The sequence below is a fragment of the Nyctereutes procyonoides genome, unplaced genomic scaffold, assembly GCF_905146905.1.
Source record: "Nyctereutes procyonoides isolate TBG_1078 unplaced genomic scaffold, NYPRO_anot_genome, whole genome shotgun sequence".
In the NCBI taxonomy this organism is placed as follows: Eukaryota; Metazoa; Chordata; class Mammalia; order Carnivora; family Canidae; genus Nyctereutes; species Nyctereutes procyonoides.
The window spans coordinates 37889093-37910586 of record NW_026575134.1 but is presented as its reverse complement, the minus strand read 5'-3'; the positions used below and the strand labels follow the sequence as shown (position 1 = coordinate 37910586).

Here is a 21494-nt window from a genome sequence, read left to right as displayed (position 1 = left end):
GATGCATATAATACCCACAAAGCAAACATTCTGCCCAAGATGTGTTGTTGCTTCATCTCTTTCATTCCATCCTTCTCTTATGTAGCCATCTCTCCATCTGCACTCATTAGCTGTAACTGGACAATACACACATGCACAAACATACACTCCTTATATGGTTTCCTTGGTCTTCAACATAAGGGAAGGAGAAATTGGAATTCCTAGAGATTTTCAGGAATGCAAAAAATTAAGCCATGTAAAAAGATTCTCGCCATCCTTTCTCCTCTTTACTCATTATTATAGGTATTTAAAATTTAATAATTACAAATATTAGGTGTATTGGTATTTACCAAGTACTGCAGACTGCAGAAAATACTCAAATGCTGGAAAATTCCCATGAACATTACTGGGTGGTATTTGTATAAAGAAACATTCAGATCTCCCTTTAACATTAACAGTACTGTGCAGAATCACATGTCAAAACCACCAATCTAAGGACTTATTTGCTTCCAAAATGTTGTATTTCTTGGAATATCACTCATAGGATTTGTATAAAGTTTCCTAGGCATATACACTTATGAATGTTTATTTTATTTGTGAGGATGATTCACTGTTAGCAGCAGACAGGGCCATGAACTCACACATGGAAACAGCTACCAGCAAGACTGATCCAGTTGTGACTCTTTCTCACCCAATGCTTCTTGTCCTCATTGCTGAAACATAAATTTAACCTTTGACTCTGAGTGTCATGTTTCCTGCTCTTGTTTTGCCCTCAACTAGAGTGGATTCCTCTAAACCAGTAGCCTCTCTGTGTTGCTTACTATACTTTAATTCTTGCAGGAGAGTTATAATACCTTTTCCAGTTTTCCAAATTTCCCATCTACCTTTTCTGAGAATTTGGGTTTGAAAATAAATAATTGTTTTTGAGAAATGCAGGGAAGAAATTCCCACGTGAAAACCCTACTCCCACCACTGTGGCTAACCCTTCCTTTCATGTACTGATTGAATCATAAGAAAGGAGCTGGAGAAATTCAGCATGTCAAGATACCAGCGATAAAAAGTTTAAGAAGACATGATTATTCTATATGCTGGCAAGTTGAACTCCAATAAGAAAAACTACAAAAAAAAAAAAAGAAGAAGAAGTTATTTGTAAACACTGTCATTTCAGGGAATGGAAGTGATTCTCATATTGTACTGCATGTAATGTGGTGTTTAATTTAAAAAGAAAAAGGAAAAAAAGAACTTTAATTCAGCTAAAAACTGTAGAACAAGGTAACTGGGACAGCAGCCTAGGATTTCAGCTGAAAGGACTGATCATTGCTTTAGAGCCTTCTTCCTGATAGAGTAACAGTTCATCTTCTTTTTGGGTTCCAAGTTAATTTTCTATATGATTTGTGACATTAGATAAAAATGAAAGGAGGCATGGAAACACAGTTGGAAACTTTCCTTGTGTTTGCTTTTCCAACAATGCCTCGCACAGTGTGTACATTTAATGATTCATTCTGTCCTGATGTGGCTTGGCCTGCGTGGGTTGATAAGCAACCTGCCAACCAAGGAGTTTTTTTCCTCTTCTCTAGCGTTCAGGTAGAAGCAAAGGCATTTCTAATACATTGTTAAAACCCATGACAGTTCCCAGAATAATTAACACTGTGTAGTCCTTCTCCTTATTCCCATGTGTTATCATGTAAAAAATTAAAAGCATCATGGTGTCTATATGGCTCAGTCAGTTAAGCATCTGATTTCAGCTCAGGTCATGATCTTGGGGTCTAAGGATTGAGCCCCACATGGAGCTCTGAGTCCAATGGGAAGTCTTCTTGTCCCTCTCCCTTTGCTCCTCCCCCTGCTTGTGCTTTCTTTTTCTTTTAAATAAATAAAATCTTAAAAAAAACCTAAAAACATCAAAAACAGTAGTTTCAAAGAGAAGTAACTGAAACAAAAAGTGCTAGCCTAGGAAAAATATGAAAGGTGGAGGATCATGCTCTGAGTTCTGTGTCAAAATAAATCTATATTAGCCTTGGATTCCTTTCAGAAATTATCATTTTTCTGCTTATGAGAGTAATACAGCCTCATTTTACAAAACATGGAAAAATAAATAAATTAATAAAGAAGAAACTATTATCTATAATTCTACAGATCACAGATGAGAACCATTAACTTTCTGTTGTTCTTCTGTTCATTATTCTGTACCTATATTTTTACAAAACTGGGCTCTTGTTTTTTTTTAAAGTATTTTTTAAAGCATTTTTTAAAATTTATTTATTCAGAGAGAGAGAGACTGAGAGGCAGAGACACAGGCAGAGGGAGAAGCAGGCTCCATGCAGGGAGCCTGTCGCGGGACTCGATCCTGGGTCTCCAGGATCAGACCCCGGGCTGCAGGTGGCGCTAAACCGCTGCGCCACTGGGGGTGCCCAAAGCTGGGCTCGTGTAAATGCAGTTTTATACCTAGCTCTTATCACTTACTATTATAATGATAAGTATTGTCCCTTATTATAAAACATCAATGTATATACAATGATAAGTATGTTGTAGTCATGTGTCCAACACTGGGAGTGAGATTTTAATGTCTTTTCATTTTATAAATGTCAGCCTTATAGTTTTAGTTTTTGACTTAATTTTTGGGGGTTATGATTTCAGAACAAGAATTATTGAATCAATGAAAAGGAACGTGTTTAGGGCTTTGGTATAATTAGCCCTATGGCATTTAAGAAGGTCATACCAAGTCCTGACATTAATTATAGTACTCACTGGAGGACACTCTCGCTCTTCCTGGGATTGCTAACTAAAGTCACTTTGTGGGCTGGATCCAGACCCTTTCCTGACAGGCCCCAAGCTGTTTTGGAACAGGTCATTTCTGGTTAAGAACTGTCCTTGGAGCCCTCTTTACCTCATTGTTCCGCAGGGTAAATGAGAAGGTTGGGCAGCGTGAGGTCCGCTGTGCAAAGCACAGAAGAGGCCAATTCTACAGAGGGTTGTTTGTGGTCCAGGCACAGGTCCAGGAGCAGGGAACCACCACCTGCCAGCAGGACATGCTGCGGTGGCAGGACCAGTGGCGCCACCTGCTGAGTGGGTCTGCAAACAACAACCATTCAGAAAGCACGGATAGAGGTGAGGAAGAAGAGCACAGCCCTGTGAAGGCCAGCAGTACAGATGGCTTATACAGACATCGAGCAGATGCAGCTTCCACACCACAGCATGAGTGGCTCCCTGTACGTGCTTAGTCAATGGATGCCAAGTCTGACCACTTCCTGACACCCAGGAATGAAAGACAAGGAAGAGCACCAGCAGGGATGTATGGAAGGAAGGAAATTGGTGCATTAAATATGCTCCTGTTTCGGGCACCTGGGTGGCCCAGTAGTTGAGCGTCTGCCTTTGGCTCAGGTCATGATCTTGGGGTCCTGGGATTCAGTCCTGCATCAGGCTCCCTGCACGGAGCCTGCTTCTCCCTCTGCCTATGTCTCTGCCTCTCTCTCTCTCTGTATCTCTCATGAATAAATAAGTAAAATCTTAAAAAAATACACTTCCCTTTTAATCTAAAACAATAATTAAATATATTTCTTTTAGTAAGATATATGTGTCTGTGAATAGATCTTAGCAACCTCGCCCTCATAGGAGGCAGGGCATCAGAAGGTACCAGGCTTTATTCATAGCATGCATGGGGTGGGGGTAGGGGTCTTGATAGAGCAATTGCCATGATTGAGCCGTGAACCTTTAAAGTAGGGCCAGCACGGGATCCCTGGGTGGCTCAGTGTTTTAGTGCCTGCCTTCAGCTGGGGCATGATCCTGGAGACCTGGGATCCAGTTCCACATCAGGTTCCTGCATGGAGCCTGCTTCTCCCTCTGCCTATGTCTCTGCCTCTCACTCTCTCTTCCTCTATCTATCTATCTATCTATCTCTCATGAATAAATAAATAAAAACTTTAAAAAAAAAACTGTAGGGCCAGCAGACTCGAGGTCCCGCATTGAAAGTTTTGCCTAAAATTTCCAGTCTTATTCAGAGCGCTTCAAGGAACTAAGTGCAGAATGGAGACATGGGGACAAATATGGCAAAAGAACGAGCAACTCAAAGTGTGGGAAAGTAAGTACTCTAATTCCATATTTGTTGCTCAGAGTTCATCGTCATGGCAACTGACAGCCTCCCCAGGCCCCTGGAGCTTCAACTGGCACCAGAGGCTGCTTTATGGAGGACGGCATTCCTCAGGGCACCTTTGACATCCTTGTTCCTGAGGGTGTAAATCAGCGGGTTGAGGAGGGGGGTGACGAAGGTGTAGACCAGGGCGATCTGGCGGTCCTCGTCCACCGAGGAGCTGGAGCGGGGCCGCAGGTAGACGAGGCTGCAACAGCCGTACTGCAGCAGGACCACGGTGAGGTGCGAGGAGCAGGTGGAGAAGGCCCGGCGGCGGCCCTCGGCGGAGCGGATGCGCAGGATGGCCGAGGCGATGAACACATAGGACACACAGATGAGCAGGAAGGGGACGGTCAGCACGAGGATGCCCACCACGTAGAGGACGGCCTGGTGCACGCGGATGTCGGCGCAGGCCAGCCGCAGGACCGGGGGCACATCGCACAGGAAGTGGTTGATCTCCCGGCGGTGCCCGCAGAAGGGCAGGGTGAAGATTAAGGACGTGAGCTGCAGGGAGAGGACCAGGGCCAGGCCCACCGCGCACGCCACCATCTGGGCGCACAGCTTCTGGGTCATGATGAGGGTGTAGTGCAGCGGGTGGCAGATGGCCACGTAGCGATCGTATGCCATGATTGCCAAGAGAAAGCAGTCAGTGCTGCCGAGGGTGACAAAAAAGAACATCTGGGCCCCACAGCCAGCCAGGGGGATGGGCTTCGGGCCCCCCCAAATGTTGGAAAGCATCAAAGGCACCACCACCGTGGTGTAGCAGATTTCCAGGAAGGCCAGGTTGCAGAGGAAGAAGTACATGGGGGTGCGGAGGGAGCTGTGCGTGCACACCACCCAGATGATGGCTGTGTTGCCACAGAGGATCATCAAGTAGAGGAGGAGGAAGAGGAGGAAGAGCAGGGCCTGGAATTCTGGGACGGTGGTCAACACGCGGAAGAAGAACTCAGCGGGGGCGGATTGGTTGAGGACGGCTCCTAGTGAACATGTCTCCTGCAAAGGAAGAGTGGGGAAGTGCTGAATCTCCCTCTGCCAAACTGTTTTGTTGTGGGAAGAAAAGCAGAATTGTAAATCTGATCTTTGATTTAGCATTTAGTATCTACTTTCTGATTTCAGCACTTGAGGTGATTCCCACTAGAGAGTATGGAATCTTTTTCCATGGAAATCTCCATAAATGACATAGCTACTCCTCTGTAGAACTTTCTGATGTCAAAGACGTGTAGCTATTCTTGGTGAAATGTCTTTTTTTTTTTTTTTTGCTCTGATATTTTACATCTCATCGACAAGGGCTAATTCTTTGCTTGTGTTTAATAGAAGAGTTGTGTAGTTGCAGATATTTTCAAAATTAGACAAATGGATGTATTGCTCACTTTTTTGGTAAACATTCTTATTGAAATATACAGAGAAGTTCATGAATTGTAAGGTACAGTTTTTTTTTTTTTTTTAGCATAGTAACTACACTAGTATAACCATCACCAACATGAACAAACTGAACAATTCCAGGAACCCTACAAGCATCTTTTCTTTTTTTTTTTTTTGTATATTTTTTTTTTACTGGAGTTTGATTTGCCAACATATAGCATAACATCCAGTGCTCATTCCATCAAGTGTCCCCCTCAATGCCCTTTCATCTCCTGTCTTTCTACCTCACAAAGGTGAATTATTCTTTGACTCTTGTCACTGCAGATCAGTTTCTGTTTCAATTCATATGTGTAATTATAGAGTATGTATCATATCTTAACTGGCTGCAACACTGTGTCTACAAAAGTTATTTTATACTTGGTGTTCTGAGTACCAAGACTTTGCTTTCTGTTGTTTTATAATATCCCATTTTATGGCTGGGCTATAATTTATTCATGAGTTCACTTCTCATCCAGTTATTTTGACTCATATAAAACTGGGCAAACCCTTTTTATTCCAATCCTTCCGATATACACTTTTATTTTATTTATTTATTTTTAAAAGATTTTATTTATTTGAGAGGTACAGAGATAGCAACAGAGATAGAGAGAACAGCAGCGGAGAGGAGAGGGAGAAGCAGACTCCTTGCTGTGCTGGGACCCCCCGACCCCGACCCCCAATGCAGGGCTCAATCCCAGGACCCCAGGATCTTGACCCAAGCTGAAGGCAGATGCCTAACCAACTGAGCCACCCCGGCACCCCCCAATATGCACTTTTAATATAAATCCTTTTGTTTGCTTATTTTTTTTTCTAAATTTCCAGTCATGAACCTAAACTTTTGGACTTGGACAGATGCACACAGTAGGGGACTGTAGGGACTAAGGAATAATTAAGTTGCCGGCTGCCCAAGATAAGAAAAGATAATAATGAAATGAAAAACACAATAACAGAATTGAAATAGACATAAGAACACACAGGTGAATAAGAAAAGAGCTTTAAAAGCATCTGGGAAGGGAAAAGTACCTATAGACTAAGCAACTTCAGTTCAATTGAACTCCAAAAAAAAATATACAAAAAAATAACTACAACTTTTCAATGTAATAACCCAAGAGATGATAAAGTAGTATCTATAGTTCTAAGAAAAACAAATTGGTGTGAAAGAATTCTGTACCCAGGTTTTAGTGACTTATGTTTAAAAGCAACGGACAGACTTTCTCAGACTTACAAGGGTTTAGGATGTATGCCATTCTAAATACAATGAAAACAATTCCTCAACAAAGACTCCTGATTGCTGGGGGATTAATCAGAACACATAATCCAGGACTGGAGAAGTTGTAATGTAAAAATTGGATTTGAGAAATCAAAGAGTCAAATATATATTTAACACCAAATATTTGATGCAAAAAATAGTTAAAAAATTCGGAGGATAGTTCTTGAAAATATTCGTAATGTAAAATGCAAAAATTAAAACAACCCTGCACATTTAAAACCATGAACTGTAGCATTAGAAAATTGATAGGGAAGGATGGGGGAAATAAAATAATCCTGAAATAATTTCCACAGCCTATATAAGGAAGGACTCAAGAGATATTTCATTTAGATGTGACTAAGCAGAGAAATACCTATTCAAACATATTTCTGAACAAGGATCATCAGTAGAATAAAACTCAGCATATCCATTCCAAATGATCTGATTTAAAAAGTAAAGATAGTACAGGGAACAGAAGGCTCAAACAAAGAAAATGTGAGCAAGCATATAAGATAAAATAGCTTAAATAAGAAAAGTAAATATTTAACTTCTGAAAATAAGTTTAAATGAAGTTTGTGGTCTATTAAAGATGGAATTTCATATTTATATAATCCGCCAGGTGCACATACAGTGACAAAGGAAGGCTAGCATTGCTTTAGTTTAGCGTTGTGTGTTCTGTGATCTAATCAATGGAAGGAGACAAAGTTAGGCAGGAGTTAGATTTGACTATCTAGCTGAAAACACAACAGAACCAACTGAAAAATTTGGACTAATAAAATATTCATTGGAGTGGCTAGATCCAAATGACATGTAGCAGAGGATCTCTTAACTAATAATCTTCACTGAACTGCTGTTTCAGATTAATCACACTGTTCATTACATCTATTCAACATACTAAATGATGACCATGATATACTGAATACAAGAGACCTGTTGCTATTTTACTATGTCTGAATTGCATACATGGCAGTTGGATTTTTCCCAAACCAACTTATACTACTTGTATTTGTGTTGTAATTATGTAATTTTCTCAAGTATTACAAAATCTAAGAGTTGAGTGCTTGATAATTATGAGTTGCCAAAAATTTTTGTGGAATAACATATGAGCTGGACCACAATAAAAGACTTAGAGGGAAATTTGGAATAACTTAATATTTATATTGAATGTGAGTCTAAATGTTCACTCTGTTGTTACAAAAGCTAACACTGGAATTAGTAGATAATGTCTGAGAAGGAAGGCTTTGATTTTAGGTGATACAAACTCAAAGCCCCTGGCTTTATATCAAAAGGTTGATAAATAAATGCCCATTGGAATATTTTAAGTTAAAGTAAAATGATTAAGTATGTAGTCCATGCTTTGGATCATAGGACTTTCTGTTTTCTATCAATGTTAGTTAGAAAATGCCCTTCCCTCAAACAACCACCAAAATGAATAGGTGAATAATATATAGGCCAGTGAATCAACCTAAAAACTAACAAGCAGGAACTACTTGAAGAAAACTGCTAAGCTTTGTATATATATATATATATATATATATATATATATATATATATATATATATTGCCTGTACGGAAAACCCAATATTTTGGTGTTAATTGGCTCTGAAGTAATGTGTGACTTCTATATAATTCTATCAAACTTCCTGGAAGAATGAACAAGAGAATGTTAAAAAAAAGTGCCAAAACAACAAAATTTGCATCATGAGACATTAAAACATATCACAATCATATGTTATAAAATATATCCCATGTTATATCATAAATCAAAATGGTATCTGCAGAGCACTAGAGCTCCAGCACACTAGAACAGAAAGAAGCATTGATAGTAGCCAAGTGTTCTATAGTACTCTTTGGGTCAGGCATTAATTTGGGCACTTTCCATTTCTTAATTTATTTCACAATGGTCCTCTAGAAAGGGGTTCTTACACTTGCTTTACATATGAGAAAATTAATGCACAGAGAGGGTAAATGACTTACCCAATGTCACACAGCTAGCAAGTGTTGGATTTTAACATTTAATTTAAACATGGGCTGGAAAAAACAAAACAAAACAAAACAAAACAAAGAAAAAAACATGGGCTGGCTCCAGAGTCTCTTGTCTTAATCACTGCATTATATTTCCTCTATTTTTTGCATCAGTTTTATCATCTGTAAAATGGATCTGAAAATAAATGTACCTATTTCTCAGGTTGTTGTGAGACTCGAATTATTTTGTAAAAGCACTTAGAACAGTCAAGGCATAGAGTACACAGTCAATGTATATTCACTATTGTCACTATTCAAATCGGTTAGAGAGGATCAATTTCCTAATATGGACTTAGGGCAATGAGTGAATCATTAAAAAAAAAAAAAAAGAACTCCCTAATGCGTTATGCATCAAAATTTATTTCTGGTGGACTTGAGATTCAAATATTTAAAAAACAGGAAGAAAACCACAAGATAATGTAGATGAACTTTTTTCAGACCTAAGACTACAAATGATTTGCAAGCAAATAAGCAGAATCCACAAAAATGTTGATATTTTGACAGAATAAAAATTTAAAAGATATGTGGGTCAAAAATACAATAAGCAAACTGAGTAGAAGATGAAATTTTATATAATCTGGCAAAAATAAATCCCTCATTAGAAAAAAGGAATAGAGGATCTGAATAGGCAATTCAAAAAAGAAATATGAAAACACAAATACAAACATGCAAAGTCAACCTCATTAATATTCAAATAAACATACAATGAAGCAGAATCAGATACTATTTTCTACTTACAAACTGACAGTGGGAAAAAAAAATAGTATCTGCTGTTGTTAAAGTTGCAAGGAGAGACACATCCCCAAATATTGCTAGTGGAAGTATAAGGTGCTAGAAAAATTTGTGAAGTGCAATTTGGTGATATGTAATAAAAGACTTAAAGAGATGCATATGCTTTGCTTCAGCAATATTATTTTAAGGAATTTATTCTAATAAACTAACCATGAGTCTGTGCATAAAATTATTCCACTGTTCTATATTGTGGTGAAAACTATCAACCAAAATACCAGTAATAGGAAAAACCTTAAATTAATTGTGGCCTCTCCATGTGATAGTACAAGCAATCATTTGAAAATGATGCTGCAGAAATATACTTAATAAGATGAGGATGGTTCATGAAAAGCAGGTTATAAAAAAGCATTACATCATGATTCCATTAAAAATAATGATATCTGTTCATAAAAATACAAAAGAACATTTTTGAAAATATTAATAATGGATATTGCAGAATGAGTTGGATTGCGAATCTTTTTGTTTATGACACATTTTTCTGCATTTACAAATTTTACAACGAACACGTGCAACTTGGCAAATATATAGTAAATTAGCAGGTTTCCTTTATTCATTGGTATTTCAACATGGTGTTGGGAAGGAAAGCTGGTAGGGTGTCAATCACATGGATTTTTGGACTCAATTAGATATGGAGTTGAAATCTATTCCCCTTATTTGCTAATTTAATTTTTTTTGCTCATTTAATTTTATGCTAATTGTGTTGCTTGGTAAGCCTTGGTTCTTTGATGTGTGATTGGGGATGTGAATATGGAGCCTTATACGGAATTTGTGAAGATTAAATATTTCAAATATATAATGTGTCCGGGACATAACAAGTGTCCAATGAATGTAAGTGCCCTCCCCTCTTTTTTTCAGGATGGTGAGTTTCCCCTAGATATTTACCCTTTGGTTCTTATCTTTTCCAGAATGGATAGTGAGATTCTTCTAGAGCTGAGTCCCTCCAGGCCTTTCAGTTGCTCTGCTAAACTGTGAATAATAAAATGAGCAACAGAGAAAATAAAACAAAAAAGAAAAGAGATTTTAGTGAAATAATTTTAATTATATATGATGAAAACCAAATAAGCTAGATCTGGATTCAGGAAAACATTTAAAGATGATTCTATCTTAGTAAGACATGAACCTCAAATGAGCAACATGGTACCTAAATACGAACATACAACATTTGGTGCAAAACATAATTTGGAGATAAAGCAAGACATGTAGTATTTTGAGAGTGATGTCTGCTAGGACAAGTGACTACAGAGTGATTTCAAGGACAAACTCACACACATATCCAAGGTGAGACTATAGCCTATTGAAAAACCAAACACATCAGAATTTGTATTTACAAATTAGGATTTTCCTCTCCAGCGTTCACTTTCAAAGGTTTTTCACTCTACTATTCTGAGAACCTCCCAACCCTGTTACCATCGCTACCTGTGAATTCACTCAATTTGGGGTGCTTGTATTCCTTCCTTGGGGATTTGATGTTTAAGCACTCCACTCTGGCAGCACCAGTCTGAGAAACCTATCAGTCAGGGCCATATTTAGGCTCTACAAGGGCAAGAACATCTGTCTTGTTTACCAGTATATCCCTGTCATGATTGATTTGATTTGAACTAAATTGAATTCTTTTGTAGTTAAATGTCATGCCCTTTAAACTTCCTTTCAGAGCCAACACTCAGTGGCTCCTTCTACAGCCCAGTTATCCTGCAATTACTTCAGCTCCACATAGACTGAGGCTTTCTCAAGCCAATGGTTATTTATCCACTACATGTTGAAGGGCTTGGGTAGTATAGATTCAGTTGACAAATGAATGGTGGGAAGGATAGTAATTAAACTCTTGATGTACTTGTTGAACCAATAAGTTTGATAATGTTGGGAAATTCAAGGAACCACGAAACCCACAGCAAGGTCTAGTCATAGGTTAAATGTGTGCTCATTTATAAAACATACAGAAAGTCAAATCTGTATCTGGGAATTGTAAGGGGACTCAAGAGTGACCAGTTCTATCCTTTTGTATCCTACATGCAAAACCCGAGGCCCACCAAGACTAAGCCTGTCCAAAGGCATATGGTTGGTGATGGACATACCTGAGGCCAGCATCCACATTCAGTGTATTAGTTAGCAGAGACTGGACTCCATATATATCTCTATAGCTCACTTTTTCATTTACATCAAAGGCTACTTAACTTAGAGGGTGCAAACATCCAGGCAGAAAGGATAGTTAGTGTGAGTCTGGTACTGCTACTGAAAAGCATGTCCAGACTCAGGTGAGCACTGTGCACATCGGTAAGGGAAGAAACAGCTTTTATTGAATATTTTGAGAACTCTTCAGTACATCTCCTGCCCCAAGGTCTTTCCCGTAATGGTGCCCACCACACCATTATCAAGTTAATTACACTTTTAGGAGATCTCCCAACAAGAGTGAGTGTTCTGGTTCTGCGATAGACTAGTAATCTCAGAATTCTAACTACGCTTTAGTTACCTTTTGGAGCTACGGTGAGAATTAACAGTAGTGTGCATTAAATGTTCTGCCCAATTTCTAAGAGTTGCTCTTTTCCCATTCTCTTTACTGCTCTTTCTACCTCGGCTCTAAAGAACACTTTCAGTTCCTTTCCATGGTCTTGTTCTGGGGACTTCACAGTATCTGTTCTGGCTACTTTGTACAAGAGTATCCCTTCACACTCCCTAGATATATCCTTTTGGAGCTCACCTCAGGTGACATCTCCCCCAGAAAGCTTTCCCTGATTGTCATTTTCCCCCAAATCTAGAGATAGGTGCACCTTCTATGAACCTCCAGAGAACCTCCTCCTCACCCCAACTCTAAGGTACTGTGCCCTACACATAAATGAATCAAGCAAATATTTATTGAGTGCCCATTATGAACTAAAGTCTTGGACTCAGCTATGTGGATAGACATAGGAAAATTATGACATAATTGCCAACTTCAGCCTCATAAGGAAACAGGGCACATAACAAAAGAATTTAAACATTTGGGACACCTGGGTGGCTCAGTGGTTGAACACCTGCCTTTGGCTCAGGGGGTGATCTGGGGTCCTGGTATCGAGTTCCACATTGGGCTTCCTGCATGGAGCCTGCTTCTCCCTCTGCCTGTGTCTCCACCTTTCTCTCATTCTGTGTCTCTCACGAATAAAATAAAATCTTAAAAAAAAAAAGAATTGAAACATCCTTTGAGGAACTAATTCTTAAACTGTATTCCTTAGAACATGAGCTCTTCACGATGTTTCAGAAATGAGTTTTCATGAGAAAATTGAAAACATTGTCACTTCCTCTCAAGATTTCCAATGAATATTAGCACAACAAAGTTCTCTGAGGTCCTATTGTAGAGCAAACAGGTTTGTTTTACTTGAAAAATTTCCAACTCTTTTGACCATGGACTATTTCCCCCTCACATAGCACCATTGAATGGTTTAATAATGCTTAGGGTTTAATAATGCTACTTGAAAAAAGTGAATATCATGCTATACTCCCTAGGGTGGTCCCATGGAAGAAATAGTGAAAGAAAAGGTAAAAGACCTATTTTATTATGGCTTTACACTTACTAGCTATATGATACTGAGAAAATCAACCACTTATCAGAGTTATCTTTTCTATATCTGCACAAGTGGATAGTAACAGCCACTCTGATAACTCATTGGTTTTCCACAATTCAATATTGATATATAGGAATGTTTTTCTCCAGTAGTAAAACCTTAGAGGAATTTGTGTCTCTTATTACCATTTTTATTTTTATTTCTTAAAGGTTTTATTTATTTATTCATGAGAGACACAGAGAGAAAGGATGAGACACAGGCAGAGAGGAAAGCAGGCTCCCAATAGGGAGCCCGATGTGGGACTCCATCCCGGGTCTGGGATCACGCCCCAGCCAAAGACAGAGGCTCAACTGCTGAGTCACCCATGCGTCCCAGTCTTATTACCATTTTTAAAAATCAAATCAAATCAAAATCAAATCAATCAAAGGAATGAAATCTCTTGAGATGCTCCCTTACCGCTTTGAGATTTACTTCAATCCATCAGCCACCTAAGGAAATTCACTAAAGAGAAGGTTAACTCTTTTGCTGAGACGTTGAGTTCTTGCCATGGAAAATAAGGAGAGCCCACTGACTTTTTTAGGGTAAAACAGAATGAAGATCCATGGACTTTGTGTTGCACAGTATCTCCTGGAGAGGACAAGTAGATGTATATGATACCTCTGTAATGGACAGATAAAAACAGAGAAGTGTCCTTTACATACTAAAAGCCAAGAGAAGAGACATCTCTTATAAATTTATGATCAAGGTGGAGCTGAGTGAGAGACCTATCCTTTGGAAGGATGATACTATGGAATAATCCTAATTCAAATTCTGAAGAGACAGAGAGCTGTCTCTTTCTTAGTGATAGAAAATAGATTCTGATACATCCACTCAGAGTCCAGTCTTGCCTGATTTAATCAGATTGTTTAGTGTCCTTTATGAAATGTCTTTAAAATTAATGGGTCCCCAAAGAGGAGGAATTTCCCCCGTGGTTTTCCCTTCAACTGAACCCAAGTAGAAAGAATTCGAGGAAAATTTCCCAAGTTGATCAACTAAACCAGATTACTGGACAAGTCTTCTAAGTGGTCACTATAGACAATTACTATCTGGGAATTCCATGAGGGTATCCTCATTCCTTACCTGCACACACTGGGGAATTTTTCAATGTTGTATTCCAGACAACCACCCAGTGAGCGTTGTTGAATGTACACATTCATTTCAGCCTGAGCTCATGGCCCATGTGTGATGCACTAATTCAGCCCTAGCCTAGGCATCTGGTGATCTGGAGTCCAGTTAGTGCTCTGCTGTGTGGTACTTTGACCTCAGGCAAGTTCTGAAGCTCTCATGTGGGCTCCTGATTTGGGATGTGAGGTATGGTATTAAATGGATGTCATGGATCCTTATAGCTCTAAAGTTATGTGAACAGTGGGTACCTTTTTCTTGAGAAGCAGAAAATTTATGAAGGATTTTCCCATAATCATTCCTTCTGATCTTTGGCTTCATTTTCTTTTGTCTTACTTATTTTTGTTTCTTGATCAAGTTTTTACTCCTGTGGATACTTTCCTACTCATTAAAAGGTGTTGTTGTTGTTGTTGTTATAGTGATATTTCCAACTCTGCCTTACCATGTTTTTCTTCTCTGTTTCTTCCTTTTCCACCTTCCTCCAGACTTCATGGGCTTAAATCACATACTTTCTTATCATTGCTGCCATTAATTTTTAGCCATGTTCAGCCTCCTTGTTTCATGTCCATTATCAAAGATGAGTTTTTATTCAATATCTAACAAATATTTATTGAATTCCTGTGGTCATCCAGGCCCTATTTCTGATCCTTGGGATCCTTCAGAATACCAAACAGACAATGATTTTATCCTCATAGAGATTATGTTCTTGGAGGGAGGAAGACAGATCATAAGCAATAAATAAGAATAAGCTCATTTAATAATGTGCTGGAGGGATGGGTGCTATAGAAAAGAAGCAGAAGAAGGTAAGGGCAATGGGAGAGACAGTGGAAGAGAGTGATGTTGTAGACAAGTGGTATACAAGGGTTACTTACCCTGTGTCCTGAGAAGGCCTCTGCCAGGCATTCAATTAATCTATGAAATGACGTACCAGCCAGGGGAAAGAAGGGAAAACTTAGGGTACAGGCAACTTCACATGAAAAGATCTCCTCTAAAGTCAAAATAAGCAAATCAAACTTATCCATAAAGCTCCAAAATATCTAAAGTCCATGTGAATGAAGACAGTTTGCCTTTTTATATTCATGACAATGGACATGTAAGTCTATGCCAGTTCTTATAACTGAGGGAGTGGGCAAGTGCATAGGGAGGTTGCATTCAGATGTTTTTCCTTTTTTCTCCCACACAGATACATTTACTTGTTCAGATGACCTCATTCCTACAAACATTTTACACTCTTGCAATAGTTTCCATGTAACAATATGCCCCCTCCCTCCTTCCCTTCCTTCTTTTCTTCCTTCCTTCTCTTTCATTCTTTCTATCTTAAAAGATTTATTTATTTTAATGAAAGACACACACACACACACACACACACACATATGCAGAGAGAGTGAGAATGTGGAGGGAGGGCCAGAAGGAGAGGGAGGGAGAGAATCCTCAAGCAGACATCCCTGCCCCATGCAGAGCCTGATGCAGCTTGATCCTAGGACCCTGAGATTGTGACTTGAGCCAAAATCACGAGTTGGATGATCAACTGACTGAGCAACCCAGGTGCTTCTAAATGTCTTCCCTTTTATTTTTATTTTATTATTTTATTAATTAATTTTAAAAATTTATTTATTTATTCATGAGAGAACAGATGGAGAGGCAGAGACATAGGCAGAAGGAGAAGCAGGCTCCCTATGGGGAGCCTGATGTGGGACTCCATCCCAGGACCTGGGGATCACGACTTGAGCCAAAGGCAGATGCTCAACCACTGAGCCACCCAGGTGCCCTGAACGTCTTCCTTTTTAAATATCATGTTCACACTTACAGTTTTTACGACTAATAAGTAGTATTGATATTCCACAATTTATTAAACTATTCCCTAATATTGGACATTTAGTGGTTTTTATTTTTCAGTATTTCAGATAAATACGTAGCTAATTTAGATTGATTCCTTTAATCATCTGAAACACTTACTTATTGCCCCTATACTTAGTTTACAGGGACATTTTTGAATGATTTAGAAGGTAATTATGATATAGTATACACTTCACATTTCATAGGATAAATTTCATGTTGTGTTCTTGCCACAATAAATTTTTTTTAGAACCGCAATAAATCTTTTTAAAGTACAGCAAGGGTATTTTTAAAACATCAGGAAAAGTTCTATAGAAATCATTTATGGTATTTGCCAACAATGGTATCTAATTAACTCAATTATAGTAAATACATATCAATGATCTTTATAGACTTATTTGCCTTTCATGAGGACTCCTTGATAAAGTTCCAGGTTTTGGAATTCAGTAGAATCAGCCTCAACAAATTCAATACCACATAATCAAGCATGCTCCTCAGTAATTGCAATGACACTGGTCCAAGTTTAGTATCATGAAATCTTCTGTGAGGTCCCTGGCTCCAGTGCAGAGGGAATAGCTTATAACATTGCTAATATTTTCTGAATGATTACTGTATGCCAGCCAATTGCAGGAATTTTAAGTATATATAAATATACAAATATATTAAAACTATGGCATCAAGAGAAATTACTTTAAGAAGTGAGTGAAGTCAGAAAGAAAAAGACCAAGGACTGAGGCATGGGGTGCACCAACATTTGGGTGTCAGGACAATAAAGAATCCAGCCAAGGAGTGTGAGGAGGATGAAAATAAGAACAGGGAAGCTTAATCCATGTAAGCTTGGTATTGATCATTGTGAATTTGTGATGGTACCAGCCTTCTTTTTTTCTGATCTAGATATCCAAAGCATATTTCAAATGCAACATACCCAAAATTCTTGAACAATTCTTTATTTTCTGCACTAAATTTTATTTTCTCATAGGATTCTCAATTTTAGTAAATAGCGTCTCATTATTCCACTTCTACAGGTCATAAAATTTTGGAGTCATCTTTGACTCCCCTCTTCTACTCACATCCCATGTCCAGTCTGTTTAAAATCCTATTGGCTTTGCCTTCAAAGATATCCAAAATATGATTACTTGCCTAGATTGTTACAATAGATGCCTAACAAGACTCTGATCCCCTCTTTCCTCTTTAATAGCATATTTTCTACTCTGCAGGCAGAGTGAATCACTTAAAATGTAAGCCTAATAATGCTTCTACTCTGCTCAAATCTCTTCGGTGGCCTTGCACCTTACTTTGGGTAAAATCAAAGTTCTTACTATGATCTATAAATTGCTCCATGATTTTGACTTTCTGTAATCTCTTATCTTGTCTTCTGCCATATTTTATCTTATCTCCTACCATACCAGTCTCTGTTGCTCTCTGCTTCACCCTGTGTCTCAAGTAACACTGCCTCCTTGCTGTTTGGTTCACTGGGCACTGGACACTAAGCTGTTCTGGGAAGAGCAATAGAGCATATTGATTAAGTGTATGGACTCTGATGCCATATTTCCTGGGTTTGATCCCTGGTTATGTCTTCTACCATTGTTTTTTGTTGTTGTTTTTGTTTTGTTTTGTTTTGTTTGTGTTCCCACCCCCACCTCTCTGTTTAAATGTTGAAGCCTAATCCCCACTGCTGTAGTATTTGGAGATGGAGTCTTTGATAGATAACTAGCTCATGAGGGTGGAGCCATAATGAATGGATTAGTGTCCATATGAGAAGAGAAAGAGACTGGAATTCTTTCTTTCCCCACAATATGAAGTGACAATAAGAAGACAGCTGTCTGCAAACCAGGAATAGTGTCTTCACCAGACACTGGATCTGCTGGCACATTGATTTTGGACTTCCTAGCCTCCAGAATGTAAGGATTAAATTTCTACTGTTTCAGCACCCCAATTTGTAGTATGCTGTTATAGCAGCCCAAATTGACTAAAACATATGTATTTTGTTAATCATTTCAATAGATTTAGGTAGAATGAGAAAGGTTTCCTTTAAAATCACTATATCTAGCCAACTGTGGAAACAACCTAGGTGTTCATCAACAGATGACTTGATGAAGAAGTAATGTATATACACAATAGAATATCACTCAGCCATCAAAAAGGATGAAAGTTCCATTTCCTTTGATGTGGATGGAACTGGAGGGTATTATGCTGAATGACATAAGTTAATTGAGAAAGACAATGATCATATGGTTTCACTCACGTGGAACTTAAGAAACAAAACAGAGGATCATAGGGGAAGGGAGGGAAAAATAAAATCAGACAAAATCAGAGAGGAAAACAAACTGTAAGAGACTCAACTATAGGAAACAAACAGGATTACTGGAGGGGAAATGAGTATGGGGATGGGGTAACTGGGTGATGGGCATTAAGGAGGGCACTTGATGTAATGAGCACTGGGTGTTATATGCAACTGATGAATAACAGAAGTCTACATCTGAAACTAATGATGTACTGTATGTTGGCTAATTGAATTTAAATAAAAAATTAAAAAGTCATTACATTCATTACTACTTAAAAAATTACAATTAAAATACAATTCTTTCACCTCAAAGTATCTCAAACGGCTTAAATTTTTGGTAAATCCCCCAAATAAGGAATTATCTCAGGTAAATTTACCTTTCATTATTATTGCTAACACCCTCAAGCCTGAAAATGGTGTAGAACTAAACTCTATTTGATGAACTCAGCAGAACATTCTGAGGGAATATAGAGAAGATGGTTGGGGAACCTCTCATAACATCACCTGTGAAAATATTCTCTCCAATTCTCTTCCTTTGTTTTACCTCTCTGTACCCCCCCAAATGATAGTAATAATAATTGATATCATGGATATAGGGCTTATTATAAAACCTGTATTCATTTGATCCTTTAGTGATAGATTTATTGTAATTTCCATTTGATTGAAAATAAAATCGAAGTATTGCGAGTTTAAGTGATTTTTCCCTTGTCACATAGGTAGAAAGATACAAACCCAGATAGTGTGGTTTTAAGGTTTGTGCTGTGCCACAAATCTTTTTTCATTGCCTATCTGTAAACTTGCATGAAAACCACTACTTTAATTATATAACTAGAGATTATTGACTATAGAATATCACTGATAAATGAACTTACTACCTAAATGCTTTTAGGTAGTCAATTGCTACCTAAAATGCTAGATGACATAGAGAATATTAAAAAAAGACACAAAAAAATCATCTCCTTAAAAACCCCAAACACTGACAAGATAACAAAGTATTGCCACATATAAGTGATGGGAAAACAAGAATTCAGTAATGTAGTATGGAAGCTACTTTTACTCTTCCTGGAAAATAAGAGTTGGTTGGAGGACATGCATCAGAGGGCAGAGGGTCTGAACAATATTGTTACATACATTAATTGTTTAGCCAATACTTTATTATGGGATTATTAACATATTTTCTTTTCTACATAAAATACTACATAATAATATTTTTCTGGTTATTTTCTGCTTGCCTCTAATTCTCAACGTCCTTTTCTGCACTGTCTTGCTCCAATAGGCTAATTTCTGAGAACTGAACATTTGGTCAACACTGCCCCCTTGCTTCCAGTTGGGTTTGGCCAATGGGAGACAGGATAAAGGTTTAGGATGGTATGAGCAGGGAGATGTTGGGGTATTTATCTTCCTACTTTCTACTTGCATGCCTGTAGTTCTGTCAATTGTTACTTTTCCCGCCTAAAGCCACAGTTCCTTCCAAATGTTTTCTCTCAATAAATCTAGCTCTTACTGATCTCTGATAATACTGTATGCTCTTATGTGCCTGAGGTCTAAGAGTGATCATGACTTCCTGCTATGGCTAGTATGTAAGTGTGTTGCCATCCATGTTGGTTCCTTTACTCATACTTCTCTATATAATCCTTTTATTATTTTATTTCAGTCAGAATTTATTGACTGAGCTATCTCTTTCCAGATGATACCTGAGATGCAGTGTTATACTTGTCACTTCCTATTGTTATGCTCATTTGTTAATTTCCTTTCTAGAACAGAATTACTGAGTAAAATAGTAGAAGCATTTTAAAGGTCTCTGGCACACATAGCTAGATGGTATCCAGATAGTTTATACCATTTTTTAAAGATTACTTTTAACATTGTCTGGGAGAAATCCCAGTGGCATGGAGATTTGCACCAGTTGGAACCAAACTCTTTCCTGAAGGTTGTACCCTCCCCTAGTTGTTCTGGGAAAGGCAATTCCTGGTAAGAACTCTCCCCAAGGTCCCCTTCATTTCACTGTTCCTCAGGGTGTAGATAAGTGGGTTGAGCAGTGGGGTTCCCAATGTGTATACCAGTGAGATGAACTGATCTTGCTTGGGATAGTAGCTGGAGTTGGGGCGCAGGTACATGAAGGCGCAACAGCCATACTGCAGCAGGACCACAGAGAGGTGGGAAGAGCAGGTGGAGAAGGCCCGGTGACGCCCAGCTGTTGAGTGAATCTTGAGCACAGCGGCCACAATGAAGGTGTAGGAAGTGGCAATGAGGAAGAAAGGCATGGCAATGGCCAGTGTGGCTGCCACCAGCACTGACTGCTCATGGACATGGCTGTTGGCACAAACAAGACGCATCACTGGTGGGACATCACAAAAGAAATGCTCGATACTCCGAGCCCGGCAGAATGGCAGAGCGAAGATGAAAGCCACCAGTTGTGTGGACAGGAACAAGCCAATGACCACAGAGGCCATGACCAAGCGGACACAGAGAGTTAAAGTCATGGTGAGAGGGTACTGCAAAGGGTGGCAAATAGCAACATACCGGTCATAGGCCATGGCAGCCAAGAGGAAGCAATCGGCACTGCCGAGCCCTATGAAGAAGATCATCTGTGTGGCACAGCCCAGGACGGTGATGGTCTTCTCTGGCCGTAGGATGTTGGCCAAGATGTGGGGCACCACCACAGCAGTGTAGCATATTTCTATTCCTGAGAGGCTTCCCAAGAAATAGTACATGGGTGTGTGTAGGCGGGCTTCTGTCTGGATGGCCACTACAATTAGGACATTCCCACTGATAATCAAGGTATAAACTAGGCTGACTCCAACGAAGGACAAGACACGGAGCTCTGGGTGGGAGGGATAGGCCAGGAACTCAAATTCCATCAACAGTGAGTGATTTCCCCAGGTCATTGAATTAACAGAGTGTTTTCTGCCAAGAGTTATAAAGACAGGAAGAAAAATCAGACCAATAATATATTAGTTCACACTCTGAGCCATATTCTAATCTAATAGGTCTGGAGTTAGAAACTTAGAATTATTAGAGCTAATTCTTTCTTTTCTTCCTCTTTCATGAAATCTCCTGACATAACTATCTACAACCTAATTTCTAAGTCCCAAGAGTTGTGTAAGA

General features: G+C 38.8%; 2 protein-coding genes across 2 annotated transcripts; both read right to left on the bottom strand.

The window, feature by feature from the left end:
- Nucleotides 1-4132: 4132 nt before the first annotated feature.
- Nucleotides 4133-5194, bottom strand: LOC129494185 (olfactory receptor 10Q1-like). The gene has a single exon (XM_055300938.1). The coding sequence runs from the start codon at nt 5192-5194 to the stop codon at nt 4133-4135; it is 1062 nt and encodes a 353-aa protein (XP_055156913.1).
- A 15135-nt stretch (nt 5195-20329) lies between these two features.
- Nucleotides 20330-21274, bottom strand: LOC129494065 (olfactory receptor 10W1). The gene has a single exon (XM_055300767.1). The coding sequence runs from the start codon at nt 21272-21274 to the stop codon at nt 20330-20332; it is 945 nt and encodes a 314-aa protein (XP_055156742.1).
- Between the last annotated feature and the right edge of the window lie 220 nt (nt 21275-21494).